Source organism: Candoia aspera, chromosome 13, assembly GCF_035149785.1.
Source record: "Candoia aspera isolate rCanAsp1 chromosome 13, rCanAsp1.hap2, whole genome shotgun sequence".
In the NCBI taxonomy this organism is placed as follows: Eukaryota; Metazoa; Chordata; class Lepidosauria; order Squamata; family Boidae; genus Candoia; species Candoia aspera.
The window spans coordinates 16,750,741-16,766,775 of NC_086165.1; the positions used below are offsets into that span (position 1 = coordinate 16,750,741).

The 16,035-nt window shown below is 44.8% G+C and overlaps 1 protein-coding gene across 1 annotated transcript in view; it reads left to right on the plus strand.

Annotated features, from left to right (window-relative positions):
* The first annotated feature begins 12,427 nt into the window (after nucleotides 1-12,427).
* ANKDD1A (ankyrin repeat and death domain containing 1A) overlaps nucleotides 12,428-16,035 on the plus strand; it is a 35,727-nt gene continuing 32,119 nt past the window's right edge. Inside the window, exon 1 of the mRNA XM_063314242.1 lies at nucleotides 12,428-12,529. Coding sequence (XP_063170312.1) covers nucleotides 12,496-12,529 — 34 coding nt within the window. The 5' untranslated portion in view covers nucleotides 12,428-12,495. The remainder of the gene's footprint in view (nucleotides 12,530-16,035) is intronic.

A 16,035-nucleotide genomic window follows, 5' to 3' on the forward strand; every position in this document is an offset into this window, starting at 1 on the left:
CGGGCGCCATGCTAGTGGGGCGCCAAAATGAGTGCTGGTGGGGCACAAAAATGGGCACGGAATCCATGTTTGCCCCGGGTGACATAGACCCTAGTTGCGGCCCTGACAACAGGAGTTAAGTTCAACCTGAAGCAGGATTTATCTTATGCATTTATGCAAAAAAGGCAGAAAATCAACATAGTCAGTTGAAAGTATTTATGTATTACAGCAAAAAGCTTATACGATCTGAAGAGAACCAGAGTATATGTATTACAGCTATTTGTATGCTGTCTACTTGTAGAGAGTAGGGGAGGGGACCTTAACAGAGATTGGGCAGATATTTACCAAAATGATGATGGGAAAACATTGATGCCCGGTCAGCTTGGTAGCACTGACACTAACTGAGTGACCCTAATGGCTTTTGCCATTCTTGCTCAACATTTCGGGCAAGAAACTGACATTTGATACAACCAGTATTTTCCTTTTAAAGAAGTTATTCAATGACATGGCCCCACAACTTCATTTACAAGTATTATATAAGCCATGGGCCCTGTATCCTTAACTCGCAGAAGCCCCCATTTACAGCAGGTTCCTTGGACCCCACCCAGCAAGGACTCATTTAACAACTTGCATCTAAACCCAACCATGTCTTAGCACAATCAAAGCCAGTTTTATGCTCCAACTTGTTTGCTTTCATTAACAGCTGTTTTGCAAAATGGAGGCACCTGAGAAGAAAGAATATATAGAATGCAACAGGGATGTCTGCAGGGTGTGGTCAGAAAAAACGAAACGGCAGCCACAACATCATTGTTGCTGGCTCTCTATGAAAGGTATTTCTATCAGTTAGCTTACTCACTGGCCTTCCTTTTGTCAGGCTTAAATCCATTAACTAGCAATTTTAAGGCCAAGATCCTAGGAAGCAGAGGCCTCATTGTAAATCTAGCTTCAAAGACAACAGAGTTCTTTCTAGCTGGCAAAGTTCCCAAGGCAATGCAGCAAAGGCTGAGATTGTTAAGAAAGCTGCATGGCTATAGCCTGTTATAGCACAGTGCAAAGTGAAATACACACCATGCAGGCTGGGTTCACTTCTCACAAGAGTCCATCCAATATCAGACTACATCCAGGGGAGAGATCTTCAACTCAGGAAAATCTCTACCTGCAGGCACTGACTTGACCTTGATTTCTAGCACCAAGCTGCGCCTGTGTAGACCTTCCTGGATCAGATGCCCCTTCATGGCATCTCAGCTTTGCTCTGCTTGCCTGGTTTCTGACTCTTCGCACAAAATTGACAGCCCTCTTGTGGGCTGGGGGGGATCAGCCTCCAGTTCAAGGTCTGAGTCACAAAGATCAGCAGGATCAGGTCCTGATGCTGCCTCACCACTGCATGTAGCTCCCTGTTTCTTCATGGTTGTCTCCCTTCTTTGAGAAAGACTTTTGATCCAGGAGCAGGACATATCTAAACGCCACCAGTGGGATTTATTTAGCAAACCATGCATTAAATAAACCATGAGTTGATATTAGTTATTAGAACTCTGCAGTTCTCAGAGCTCCCACGGGCAATGATTGCTGAAAACTGAAGGCATGGTTTCCTACCATTTTAAAGTGGGATACTGTAATGCATACTACTGTTTAAAAAACAAAGTGAATTTCCAAACCTATTGTGCAGAACTGGCTCAACCCATGCCTGGGATCTGCTCTCCATCCACTTTGCAGCCCTCAGCTGCATACCAAATATTAAAACCCACTGCTGAGTTTGCATGCTGGGTGAACACTGCCCCATTCTCTCCATTATCCCACTCCGGAGTCCCAAAGGCACACAAATTAGAGATTGCAGACAAGGGGAGTGAATTCCAAAAATGCAAGGCAGTTAGCAGTACATGGGCTGAGATTTCCAGGAAAGGAATCCAAACTGCTGAAGCCAACAACAGGAAGCATGCAGGGATTTCTAATCTTTGCTGATAAATACGAAACAAACAAACAGGTCCAGATGAGACTCCTAAAAGAACTGAGATATAAAATTGCAGATCTTTGAGCAGAATTATGTCTTGTCCCTCCAGATAAGCTACTGTATTAGAATAAAAACTGGAAACCCAAGGGAAAGACCCAAGGAAATACAAACTCTTAGTTTATGCTTCTACTGGCTGAAATGATAGAAGATGTCATTAAACAGAAAGCAAAGCTCTGCCTGTTTTTTTACGTGCATCACTTTGACTGCACCATCATAGCTGCCATCTTTTTTTTTTTACCGTAACCTGTGGTTATGATGTGCTAATCAATCCAGCTTCTGCAAAGTCAGCCCTGCCACCCTCGTTTTGTAAACTTGCTTTACAAATCATATGAAGACTTGGTGCGGTTTCCCTAATTTGGGTTTAGCACGTTGCATGTATCCAGCCCCTGTGATTTCTAAAACATGGTTTGAACCTAGCCAGCTGGGATTTGTTCCACAAGCCATGATTAAAAGAACTTATGGCTTTGTTTGATGTCAGTACTGAATTCACACCTTGCCTAAGCCAGGATTGAAAAACCCAATGCTGAACTGCAGACCCAGCAAGATCTTTCTCCAAGGAACAAGGCAGCTGAAAAAATGTCATGCAAAATGCGTCAGAGGACCTTGGGATATTTTAGGGTGCTCTCTCTATATATAAATCTTCTACTTGGATGGGATATGCTTTGGAACTGTGGTGGTGGAGGAAAATTCTGAGAGTGCCTTGGACTGCAAGAAGATCAAACCAATCCATACTCCAGGAAATAAAGCCAGACTGCTCACTTGGGGGAATGATATTAAAGGCAAAACTGAAATACTTTGGCCACATAATGAGAAGACAGGACACCCTGGCAAAGATGCTGATGCTAGGGAGAGTGGAGGGCAAAAGGAAGAGGGGCCGACCAAGGGCAAGGTGGATGGATGATATTCTAGAGGTGACGGACCCTTCCCTGGGGGAGCTGGGGGTGGCGACGACCGACAGGAAGCCCTGGCGTGGGCTGGTCCATGAAGTCACAAAGAGTCGGAAGCGACTAAACGAATAAACAACAAAAACTTGGATGGGATATCCTTCTCAGCATGGATGCTGTGATACCAAATCTCTGTTACATACAGAGAGAGCAGCATAAAATATTGAAAAGTACTGCTCTGATTCAGCATCCTGAACAGCTCAGCTTCTGTAATGGTGTGTGGGAATGACCTTGGGAGCAGGGTGAAGAGACGCTGCCTAGGGAACAGTCAGATAAGAGAGGGCATGCCCCACAGTTGGATAGTGGGCAGGGCAAGAGGCTCAGAAGGGACCCTCTCTAGTTTCCCAGGCTGTAAAGGAGGCAAGGGGAGGTTTGTACTTTCAGACTTGCAAGATTCTGTCAATGTAGCTTTACAATAAAGTAGAATTAGCTCATCTGGTTGTGTTTCCTGTCTGGTCCACCTAGTAAGGCTGACAGCTTCTTGGCAATTAGTGCTTGGTTTCTATATGGTTTATTACTTATTTATTTATCAAATTTGTATATGGTTTCCCACCCCTTATCCCAGGGGTGTCCACAGGGAGGGGGCTAAAAAGGTCAAGATGGCAGCCACAACCAGGTGATCAATGCCTTGCCCCTTTTTCTGTATGGTCAGTTGTTGCAGAAAGCATGGAAGGGACGTGCTGGTCCCCTCAGCAGATGGCTAAGCAGTTGAGACCCAGAGCCTCACTGGGGCAGAACAGCAGATTACGATTTGCACCTTTTTTTACTTCTGTAACCTGGAACTGTTAGCAAGACAGATCCAAATTTTATAAGGTCCCTTGCTCTCTGCTCAGCGGAATCGTGAAACGGGAAGGCTGTTGCCCCACACAGCCTTTGACAGGGACTGGGTCTGCAGCCTAGCTTCATGGTCTTTGGTTTCACCACGCTGCAATTTAGGCCTGCAATGGGCCTAACTGGAACTGGAAAAAGACAGAAAACAAGAGGCAGCCCTCAGACATCTGAGACTGCCTCCTGAGCCATTGCAGTGAAGTGAAGAGGGAGGCCCTTAGAACCCAGCTGCGGTGATTCCAAATGCTGGCAACTTCCCTTTCTTGCATTTTTAAAATCAAATACCCCTCTGGTTTGATGCCACCCACCAAAAAAAGTGGGGTGCATTAATGGCTTGCCCTCTGCCCTAGTGGGCATCTGAATACTTTGAAACAGTCAGCCTTTCAAAATAGGCTGACTGACAAAATAGACCAGCCAGGTCAGGGAATAGACAAGCTAAGGACAACAGGAATTTTCCTTTATTGTTTTAGGATAGAATAAAAGAATCTTGAAAGACTGATAGAGTTTCCCTCTGCCTTCCCTTATATCAGAAACAAGTGTTAGGAAGAGATTCAAAATATTCCTGCCTTGATTTGACATAGTATAATCAGTGTTTCTCAACCTTGGCAACTTTAAGATGTTTGAACTTCAACCCCCAGAATGCTGGCTGGGGAATTCTGGGAGTTGAAATCCACACATCTTAAAGTTATACCATATCTCTTCCTAACACTTGATTCTTTCCCAGAGCTGAGATGTCCTTTATGCTCTTTTACCTGCTAATGATTTTTGGATTCCTTGACTATCTTGCCTCACTCTACCAGAACATGCACTAAACCAATGGGTTGCATTTGCATCATACGCAAGCCATACAGAAAAGTCCTCTAGGTTAACACTAAGGAAATGTGCTACAAATGCAGCCCTCACCTCTTTCACTAGGTTGGTTAAAATCCAAAGTACCAATTGCCCTGCTGAGTGCAGAACTAAAGAGAAGTCCCCTTTCTGGAGCTGCTGTGTCAGGATTTGGGGGGTATCAGGAAGATAGGCAAGGTACCTTGAATGAGGACCATTTCCTCCCCACCCCACTACCAACCTCATTTCTCTGAAGTCCCTTCTGCTGTTGCTGCTGCTACCAGCACACGAGTCCTTCTCCCCAGCCACTACTCTGAAAATTGCAAATGGGCATGGCTTTCTGCAGAGCCCAGGCTGAAAAGAGAAAAAGCTGTGAACCAGTGGCATGGCATCTTACAGTCTTGAGACAAAAAAGGCAGAAAAACTTTACTGTTATCCAAAAAGATGTGCCATTTAAAAGGAACAAAAGGAATATATTCATGCTCTCTCAAGAACGCCCCATAAATCATAATCCAAGGGCTTTGCATTATCACCTCCCACACTGCAGTCTCTCTCCTTTGCAAATGTTATGTGTGGCCTTTGGCTAAAGAAAACTTGCCTGCCCTGTCCTCTCTTTTCTTTAGTAGTCAAGACTGGGGTCTCCCCTCCCTTATCCCCACAACAACCCTTTGCTGTCATCTGAGAGTAAGTGACTGGCCAAAAGTCACCCAGTAAGCTCCATTTTTGAGAGGAAACCTGAACCTGGGTCTCTCTGAAGTCCAATATATTCATCGGTGTCTGAAGTAAGGGGGTCAGAAAAGTCAAGATGGCAACCACAGCCATGTGATCCAACCCCACCCCTTTTTATGGGAGTCCCTTTCCTGCAGACACCCCTGATTCAGACATGCATGAGCATACGCATAGAGAGTGAGGCTTGCTGTCTTCTCTGACTTATTTCATGGCAAGAAAAGTTCTGGAGAGAAAGAATGGCTGAACTAGGTTTTCCTGGGGTCATAATTCTTTGACTCCATTAATTCTCTTGGGGGGCACAAGGTTTGATGCACTCAGTATGATGCACTCATCATTCATGTTTCCCTGATGTTGTGCTCTCAGCACCCTTTATAAATCCCCTCAGCTGGCAGCTATGTTAGGAGGCACAGACACTCAACCTTCTCGTCACCTCCAGTTGCACATCAGGGTGACCTTACAGAGTTGGTGCTTCCATTAATCCGGGCCTTGTCATCTATCCACCTGTGAGAGCAAAATGGTGAAGGGAGAGACCAAAACAGAGGGTTGGTGCTGTTGGAGGACCCAGCAAATCAGCATGCCTCATTAGCATGTGGATGAGTTTGCTCTAGGATGCAAATTCTCTATGTGCTTTTGGAGGAAGCTGTTTGTTGCCCCTTCCACATCCCTTACCTCTCTTCCTCACCATCTGGGAAGAAACATGCAGCTGCAGCTCTTTCCATCTTGGGCCATGTATGGCCCTGGATCCAGGAGTTTCTTTCTCTGTGCAGCCTTCAGCAGCAATGAGGGCTGAGGGTCAATTCAGTTTAGGGAAGAGAAAGAAGAAATAAGGATAATTTTGTAAATGGATGTACCTAGATGAAATAAATGAGTAAGATTTTCTTTTTACTTACTTTTGAACCTATTTTGTCTAAATGTGTATGTTAATATGTTTTCTACTACAGATTAAGGTTACTATGGTAACTAATCATTTTGGCCAGGTGAAGAGGTTGAATTTAATTGTCTCCTTTTCATGTGTTAATGGTTGCATTGCCTAAGGGAGGAACTTGCCTGAACTTGTTTTAGTTTCAGTTTCCCTTCTGTGTAGGCTTGCAGAGAATATGCAGCTGAGAGAAATCTCTCCTCTCAGCAAACAGCCTTTGAATATGTTTGTTTTCTGTAAATAAAATTATTTTTATAGAAATGCCTGGTGTGTGACTTTTTTGATCTCTCCTGGGCCAAATGCTTTCTTAGCACTCTGCCAACAGTGTAATTCTTTATGCTTGGGTGGGCTAGGTGTGTAAGATCAATAACCTATATTTCTCTAATGTGCTCATTAATGCTATTTAAGATAATATTCTTTTTCTGTGCGTATCTTTTGCTGTGTTAAGCTCTGCTCCATTCAGTGCTTCTAGCTGTCCACTAATGGCTTCAGGTGCCTGGTTCTTCTCAGCCCAAGACTCACCTTGGAAGCAGTTGGTGTGGACCTCTGTGTAGTCTGAATAGAGCCAGTTGCCAGATATGCAGTGTACATTATACAGGAACTATATCATAATTATTACTTATTCTACTTCTAATTATCACAGTAACCAAAGATCTCAGGGTGGATTGCAGAGTTACTAAATTCCTTAAACATTCAAAACAGAAAGAAAAAGGAATCAATCAGGTAGAAATCATAAGTAGCACAAGCTATATCAAACATGCAAATTCACCATACGACAGAGCCATATGCAATACAAATTCACAATACAATGCGAACTGCACGGCAAAAACAATGCAATGCAAATTTGCAACACTATGGAGGATGCCTCAGAGGATCAAAAAGTCAGGATGGTGGATACGACTGGGCAGTCAAAGCCCTGCCAAAGAGGGCAGGGCTGTAATGGTCTGTGGGAATGACCTTGGGAGATAGGGAGAAGAGCCACAGCCTGGGCAATGGTCAGATAAGAGGCAGCTGAGCCCACAGAAAGAGTGGGAGTGTGGCAAACATCTCAGAAGGGACCCTCCCTAGTTTCTTGGACTGTAAAGGCAAAGGGGGAGAGATGTACTTTCAGATTTGCAAGACTGCTGTCAATCAAAGCAAATATTTGTGGCTCAGGGTTGAACTGTGGAGTCCTTGGTGCTCTCCGAGCTTTATTGTTTTCTTGCAGACATTTCATTGCCAGACTAGACAACATCTTCAGTGTGAAAAGGGAGTGGGTCTTGCTCTCTGTTTATATACTGTGGTTTGTCCAGCTTGTGTTGGTGGAGGTTTTGTTCTCTCCTTGGGTTTGATTGAGGTCAGCCTTGTGAGTAGTCCAGAAAAGAAACACATCCAGAAGTACTTTCTTTTTTGCCATTCAATCATGTCCTGCTCAGAGTCCCTCCTTGTGGGGAGATGGGTGGTAGTACAAATTTGAGAGAGAAATAAATAAATAAATGCCCAATTCACGGCAACTGCCTGGACAAGTCTCTGCAGTTTTCTTGACAAGATTTCAGAAGTGGTTTGCCCTTGCCTCCTTCCTAGGGCTGAGATGCAGTGACTGGCCCAAAGTCACCCAGCTGGCTTTCATGCCTAAGGCAGGACTAGAACTCACCGTCTCCTGGTTTCTAGTCCGTTGCCTTAACCACTAGACCAAACTGGCTCTTACAGAAGCACTAGCTCTACCTTTATTGTAAGGTGACATTAACAGAATCTTGCAAGTCCGAAAGTACAAATCTCCCCTGTTGCCTTTACAGTCCAAGAAACCAGGGAGGGTCCCTTCTGAGATGTTTGCCAGGCCCCATTCTTCCTGTAGGCTCAGCTGCCTCTTATTTGACCATTGCCCCAGCTGCAGCTCTTCTCCCTGTCTCCCAGGGTCATTCCCACATTCCATTACAAGGTCTTTGATTGCCCAGCCTTGGCCACCATCTTGATTTGTTTTACCCTCTCTGCAGACACCCCTGAGCCATCTCATATTTTTCTTCTCTGTATTTTGAAAGGGAAGGTGGACAATTGAAGCTCACTTCAGGCCCAGCTCATGAGCACTAGAAATTAATTCTAGGTGTGAGGAATTCCAGTGCCAACTGAAATTTTACTTTAGGGAAACTTGCATTCAACCTTGTTTAAAACAGACAACCTCCAGCCCAATCATCATGCAATAGTCCTTCTTGCTAGCAGAGTTTTATGGGACAGCCAGAGGAAAACCACAGACAATAGTGGTGAAAGCATCTGAGATCATTGAAAGGACTCTTTCAGACTATCCTCCCTTCAGTTCCCAGGACAGAACACCTGCCCCTCCCCCAGTGCCTATCAGTCCCAAGATCCATATAATCAGGTGTGGTTTTCAATCCTTCTGGTTTTAAACCCACATTCATTTTTCACTGCCTTTCACAACAGTACTATTGCAAATGTTTGCATAACAATATAAAAATGCCCCAAAAGATTAAAATATCACAGGAGAGACATAACAGAGAATGTGTTACTTTAATGGGCAGCATTAACTTATAGATAAAAACAGGAAGATAGAAAGATTAGAGACAGCCGTTTCTGCTCAAGAATTCTGGCTGGGTTGGAGGAGAACTTTCTGATTTAAGCACACAGGAAGTACAATTCTGAGATGACACAGTTTCCAACCATCTGTTCAGCTAGGGTGGTGGGAATGATAGCGGTATGCCTCCCAAAGGCCTCCTGCTCTCATTCCTAACTGTTGCTGCTATTGTTACATATTTCGATACATGTTTATATGATCCCTGTACAAAGGCATCTCAAAGCCATTTACAGCACATAAAACGCAACATCAAAATTAATAACGGAATATAATACCAGAAGCTATATGCAGTAAAAAAAAAAAAAAAGAGTGGAAACAGGAAAACAAAAGCTGAATGAATAAGTTTTAATCCAGCATTTATAGAGAAAAGGTCCAGATGAAGATCTTCAACAGGTACCCAAAAGGTGTAAATGGAGGCACAACACCAATTGCAGGTTGAAGAGCATTAAAGAATGCAGGTGATGCTACAGAGAAGACCCTCCCATGAGCAATCCTAAGATAGCAATTACTGACCCTCAACTCATTCAGGAGGACTACCCCTAATATTCTTAGTGATCAACCTGGTCTGTGATGGGGAAGGTACAAGAGGTGGTTCCCAGGCAGATATTCAAAGGCTATTACAGTTACTCCTCACTTAACTACAGTAAGTGGGACTGGAATTTCCATCATCAAGCAGTGCGGTCATAAAGTGCAAAATCACGTGACCGCACCACTTAGTGACAGCAGTTCTGGCAGTCTCCAGTTACCATCATTAAGCAAGGACCATGTGGGTCAATAAGTGATTGCAGCTTCTGACTTTCTGCCAGCTTCCCCATTGATTTTGCTTGTGGGAAGCTGCAGAACATCACAAATTGTGATCACGTGACTGCAGGACGCTGTGACATCAAAATTACTAGCCAGGTGTCAAGCACCTGGATTGCAGTCATGTGACTGCGGGGATGCTGCAATGGCTGGAACTTCAAGGACCAGTTGTAACTACCACTCGCTGTCACGGTTCAAATGGTTGCTGAATGAGTGGTCATTAAACAAGGACCACCTGTATATAAAGAACCAGCTACTGTACAAGCTCATGCCTCCTCATGGTTCACATGAAGGCTGTTAGAAAGAGAATCAGGAAGTCTTTACCCTAATGTACTCTCAATATATTGGCTATAAATGGGAAATTGTTCAGTTGCTGGAATTCTTGTATTCTCCTTGCTTCCATCTCAATAAACTGTGTTAAAGAGAACTCTGTGGGAATTGTGCTTTGAAAGTACTTGGGATTACTTCTAGTTTAGGCAACTTTCAAGGAGCTGGACAGAAGGGATGCCATAACCCCTCCCTCAAATCCAGCCAAAGGTTTTTGGCTGCACACTTTCCAGTGATGTAACTGCATCACCAGATTGCCTCCTGTGGTTCTCTGAAAGATCAGAGGTTGTTTTGTGGGGCCCCCACCCTCAAAGAAGTTGGCCCATACCTATCTGGATGTTTAAGAACAGTCCCAATGTGCACTTACATCTTAGGTTTATAACTTCTAAAAACATTAAAGGGTGTTTGTTTTTGTATCTCTTTCTGTTATTGTCTGCCTGCTCTTGAAATACTTTCTCTGGAGATTCTGCAAAGAGACTTAAGTGATGCAGTATGTGTTGGCTAAAATGTGTATCTAAAATACCCGGTATGACTCTGCTGCTTTTTGTGGTGGGAAGCAAGAGAAACAACAGAAGGAGTAGTAGGGTGGTTTTAGTCACACACTGTACTAAGCTACAGTTCCTTTGACAATGCTTTGTGAAGTGAGTCACAATCAGCTGGCAGAAGCTGTGGTTTACAAGCCTTAATGGCTAGGTTCACATGCATACTAAGCCAAATCCAAACAAACCACATTTTGGCTTAGTGCAATTTGCAGACCCAACCACTGAACGATCTTGTTTGTTTGCTTGCTTGTTTATGGAGCCTTTGAGTCAGTGTTGACTCCTGGCGACTGCCTGGTCTAGTCCCCGCAGTTTTCTCGGCAAGATTTCAGAAGTGACTTGCCCTTGCCTTCTTCTTCCTAGGGCTGAGAGAGAGTGACTGGTCCAAGGTCACCAACTTGGGCACACGCCCAGGGCAGGACTAGAACTCACAGTCTCCCAGTTTCTGGTGCCTTAACCACTACACCAGACTGGCTCTCCATACATATTTACCAAAAATTAAAACTGAAATTATGTATTTTATACTCCTTTCCGTTTTCTACTAAGTTCATTTTAAATGTGCTCCCATCCACACCTTTCAGTGATTAGTGTCTCTCTGTGTTTGTGCACATGCTACAGATACACACAGAGAGAGACACATACATCTCCACTCAAGAATGAGACAATCTCAGATTACTGTAAAGAAATACCAGGGCATTTTAATACTGTTGGAAGTTTGGCCATCTGGCCTGCAGCATGCCCAAACCTTTGCACGAGTCCATCATGTCCCACCAGCCTTCCCATCTCCAAACGTCCTCTTTGCAGACTTTCCTGCCCTCTGGTGGGAAGGAGACACTCACAGCTGCCAAATAAGGAACTTGGGAACTTATTCAGAGAGCTGCCAGATAGGGGAAGACTGGAGGAGTTACTCCTGTAGAACAGGGTTCAACCTGCGAGGTCCAGGACCCTGGAGAGCGCACGGCTGGGAGGCGGGGCTTGGTGGGAGTCGGGAAAGCGAGGAAAATAGCCACGCGGAATTAGTTTTCCTTGAGTTGGAAAGAAACAAGGTGAGCTGAGCGGTCAGTCAAGGACCCTGAAGCAGGAGGAGAGTCAAAGAATCAAGAAGAGTATAAATACAGTTAAACTGATGATTGTTGATTACGTGCCATCAAGTCGTTGTCGACTCTTAGTGACCACACAGATAGATTTTCTCCATGATGTTCTGTCACCCGGTCCTTCGGCTGCAGTTAAATTAGTGTGTGTGCATAATAACGAACGATGCCGCAGTGTGCATGATGCCCAAAAGGAAGCGCAGATTAATCCATTTGCCCCCTCTAGGATGCATAAATATTCTCCCCGCAACTTTCAGCAGAGAGATATGTTCCTTCGTTCCTTCCAGCCCCACAATCACCCCGTGCAGAGTTCAGTTAAAAGCTGAAGAGGCTAGGCGGGCTCCGCCCTCCAGGCGTCTTTTTAACCTGGCTTTTAATATTGTCTTTTGCCTGTATTTAATAAAGCAGAGCAAAGAGCAAAAATTACAAGGGAAGGGAAGGGAAGGGAAGGGAAGGGAGCAATGCATAATGCAGCGTGTTTTGAAATAATATCATATCATGTACTGTACATAGTTCGTGGGAAGAAGCGGCGGAGAAATTACTGCAACGAAAAAAAAGCGAACAAGCGAGACCCCCATCCACCTGCCGTCTTCGGCTTCCTGCCCTTCCCTACTAGCCCGTCGAGTCTCGCGGACACGGCCAGAAGGCGCCCATCTGAGGGGCGCGGGCGGCGCCCGGGGCGCGCTCGTGGCCACGGGAGCGCGCGGGGAGCGCGCGGGCGCAGCCTCGTCCTGGGCGACGTTAACCAGGCTATTTTTAGCCCGACTCTGGCGGGGACGGCAGGGAGGGAGGAAGGGAGGAGACCGGAGCCGCAGCCGCAGACGCCGGAGCGGGCGGCCCCCGGGCGGACGAAGCGCGTGCCCTCTGGCGGCGTCCGCCTCGAAGGGGCGTCCTCCGGAGCGAAGGGGATGCTCGGGCGGTGAGCTTGCAGACGGCATGGAGGACGACTTGGCTTCCGAGGTGGACACGCGTAAGGAGCGGGCGAGGCAGGCGCGCGCGGGGCGCGGGCAAGGAGCCGGGGCGGTGCAGATGGTCCCTGCCCCGCGGCGCTTGCAGGTCGGATAGCCGAGAGCAGGGAGCGGTGTGCCCAGCCTGGCGTGACTTCGTGGGGCTGGGGCAGGAAGGGGGGTCCTGAAAGCGTCCCTTCCAAAGGGAGTGCGGTGGGAAAGGATCGCGAGGGACGGAGGGAGGGAGGGAGGGAGGGAGGTGGCCCGAAGGCGCGACAGGTCCCTGCTGGATTCCACCACCACCCCGCGACGTTCAACCTGCCGCCCTTCCGCGAAAGGGGTTAGGGATCCGTCTTCCGCACCGACGCCTAGCTCCGTTCAAGGAACTCCTGCAACTCGAGGGCAGAATCACAGCCTTATGTGGGGGGGGGGGGGCAATTGGAAGACGCGGGAGGCAGCTTTAGCTCAGGGTCGAAATCCTCCAGGGATTGTGAAAACTCATTGGTTCCAGTATAATGAGTAATTTCAGTATTTGGGGTTTTCCCCATACTTCCAACTCCCCACCCTATTTATCAGGCCATTGACTTCAATGGATAGAAAGCCATAAAGGGGGTGGGGATCACACTGGCAATGTTTAGGGGCAGAAATGAATTGTTTGTCCCTTTGCCACATCAGGCATAAAAGCCGGGTTTTTAGTTTTCAAATCACAGGGGCTGAATTAACATGCTTAACCCAGTATCTAATCCAGTGTTTCTCGACCTTGGCGTCTTTAAGAGGTGCCTGGCTGGAGAATTCCAGGAGTTGAAGTCCACACCTCTTAAAGTTGCTAAGGTTGAGAGACACTGATCTAATCAGTTCAAATATAGTTCCAATAACTATTTCATTCTTTTTGCTTTCTCACTCATTCCCCGTGTATTTATTTGATATGGCTGCCAATCTCACTAGAGTCCCACTGGTTTTTGTGGTTGCTGTTGTCTTAGACAGTAGTAGTACCAGTAATCGTAGATTTATACCCTGCTTGTACTTGGATGGGTGACCACCAGAATATCTCAGGTTAGACTGGGCTAGACTGGGAGGTCACAAAAAAGGAGGAAACACTGAGTCCATTTGTACATGTCTTGATGTGACTTACTATTGTGTTGATAGACTGTACCCAGCAATGAGTAATGCTGTATAAACAGTTCTTTCTCCAAAAATTACACCTTGAAAGGAAGAGGATCTTCATGGATTTACATAACAGGTCATATTTCTGCATTTATTCCCTGGGCAAGCCTCATGTCACTTTTCAAACACAAGGAAGAATGAGATCATCATGTGAGTTTTCAGAGGTGGGAATGTTCTGTGTGAGCTTTTTAAAATTATTTTCCTTCTGTGCTACAACCCTCCTTCCTCTGAAAGCAGCAAAGCAATCACAGACATTGACAATTGGTGTTTAAGGAGGTCTAAATGTTTATAAACACGATAAATTGGTCAGAGTTGAGGGAAGGGAGAAGTCAGAGATTAAGTACCTATCTACTTTTCTAAGCAGCTCCTTGGTCTTCCCTTTAATATTCATAAATAACAATACATGATAATACAGTGGAGACTTTAACATCAAGTATTAAATATTAACTCAAACATCTAAACTTTTTTCATATTATAAAGTAATTTAATGCATTTTGCAATTTTTTATCATCATAAGGTAAAGGTAAAGGTTTCCCTTGACATTAAGTCCAGTCATGTCTGACTCTAGGGGGCGGTGCTCATCTCCGTTTCAAAGCCGAAGAGCCGGCGTTTGTCCGTAGACACTTCCGTGGTCATGTGGCTGGCATGACTACACGGAACGCCGTTACCTGCCCACCAAAGCGGTACCTATTAATCTACTCACATTTGCATGTTTTCAAACTGCTAGGTTGGCAGGAGCTGGGACTAGCAACGGGAGCTCACCCCGTCACGCGGATTCGAACCACCGACCTTCCGATCGGCAAGCTCAGCAGCTCGGCAGTTTAACCCGCAGCGCCACTGCATCCCCTTTTATCATCATATTTAGCATTAATTGCACCACTTAAGCAACCTTATGTTCATAAATATTTTAGAAATCATATTTAACATTGATATAGGTTCTTTTTCCCCCCCTTCATCTTTAAAAGCTTAATTCACTGTTTTTCAAACTTGGCAACTTTAAGATGTGTGGACTTCAACTCGCAGAATTCCCCATTCCCCATGCTGGCTGGAGAATTCTGGGAGTTGAAGTCCACACAAATTGCCAAGTTTGAAAAACGCTGGTTTAATCTATCTTAAATTAACATCACAGTGTTAACAGCTTCCCATTTCTATTGTTTAAATACCACTGTACTCAGTTATTATCTGTATTCTATAGTGCATGATTTGTATTTTATAATGCAATAAAGCAAGTAACTTGAAGAAAAAGAAACCTTGAGAATAATAATAATAATAATTATTATTATTATTATTATTTAAAAATTCCCTTTATGAAATAAAAAGTTCTGTGGACTTATTTATTACTTGAGAAATGTCTATCTCCTTGGTTGAAGTGCCCCACAGAGACCAGGCAAGTCCTGTTCTCTACCGTTCCACAGGATGGGACACAGAGGAAGAGATTTAAGTTACAGAAAGGCACTTCCTAATTGAATGTTAGGAAAAACAGCCTAAGAGAAAAAGCAATTCAGTAGGGAACGAATTACCAAGGGAGGCATGAGAAGCTAACCAGTACAAAACAATATGTGAGATGGATTGCAATCATTACACTTGAAAAGCTCTAAAATGCCTGGGAGAAAATAAAGGATGTATTTCATGGCACTTAATTTTCCTGAGTAGCGCTTGCAAAGAAATGGCAATATAACCCTGATTATCACCACACAATTACTGTGTTCATCAAACAAGCACGTCTCAAGCAGATAAACTGTATTCATGGAATGGTCCAGTCCCCACAGTACACAAAGCAACCAACTAAAAGTGTCTTCAAATTGAGCTGAAATCCTGATGATTTCATCTATTCCATTTTCTTGGCCTCAGTACCAAAGTGGGTTGCCTTGGCTGTCTTCTTGGATGTTTTCCAACTTCTCAGTCCAGCCTACAGCCCTGGATTTCCTCGTGGTCTTTCATCCAAGTACCTAACCCCATTTTAGTTTAGTTTCACACAAAGTGCAAACCCACATGCTGTACCAAATTAGGCCAGCTATGGAACCAAACTGGAGCTAATTGGCACTACATGGAACTGTGCATATATTATGACAAATGATTAGCTGTCCTAGATCCTTAGGAAGGATCTGATACTCAGAAGTACCAAAGGCAATCAGAACTATCTGGTAAACTCTCTGTAAGTCATTGCCATCATCAACATCATCATCATCATCTTAATCTTAATCTGTATTGTGATCATTTGTGGTTACAAAGTCATCTTTCTAAAAGAATAAATGTCCAAGTGTTGGAAACTTGACATGGAAGAACATGCTCAATGAGAAAACGTCCATTCTACATCACTGCCCACCAAGAAGACTGCCTGTTCTGGGGTTTGATAATCCTTCAG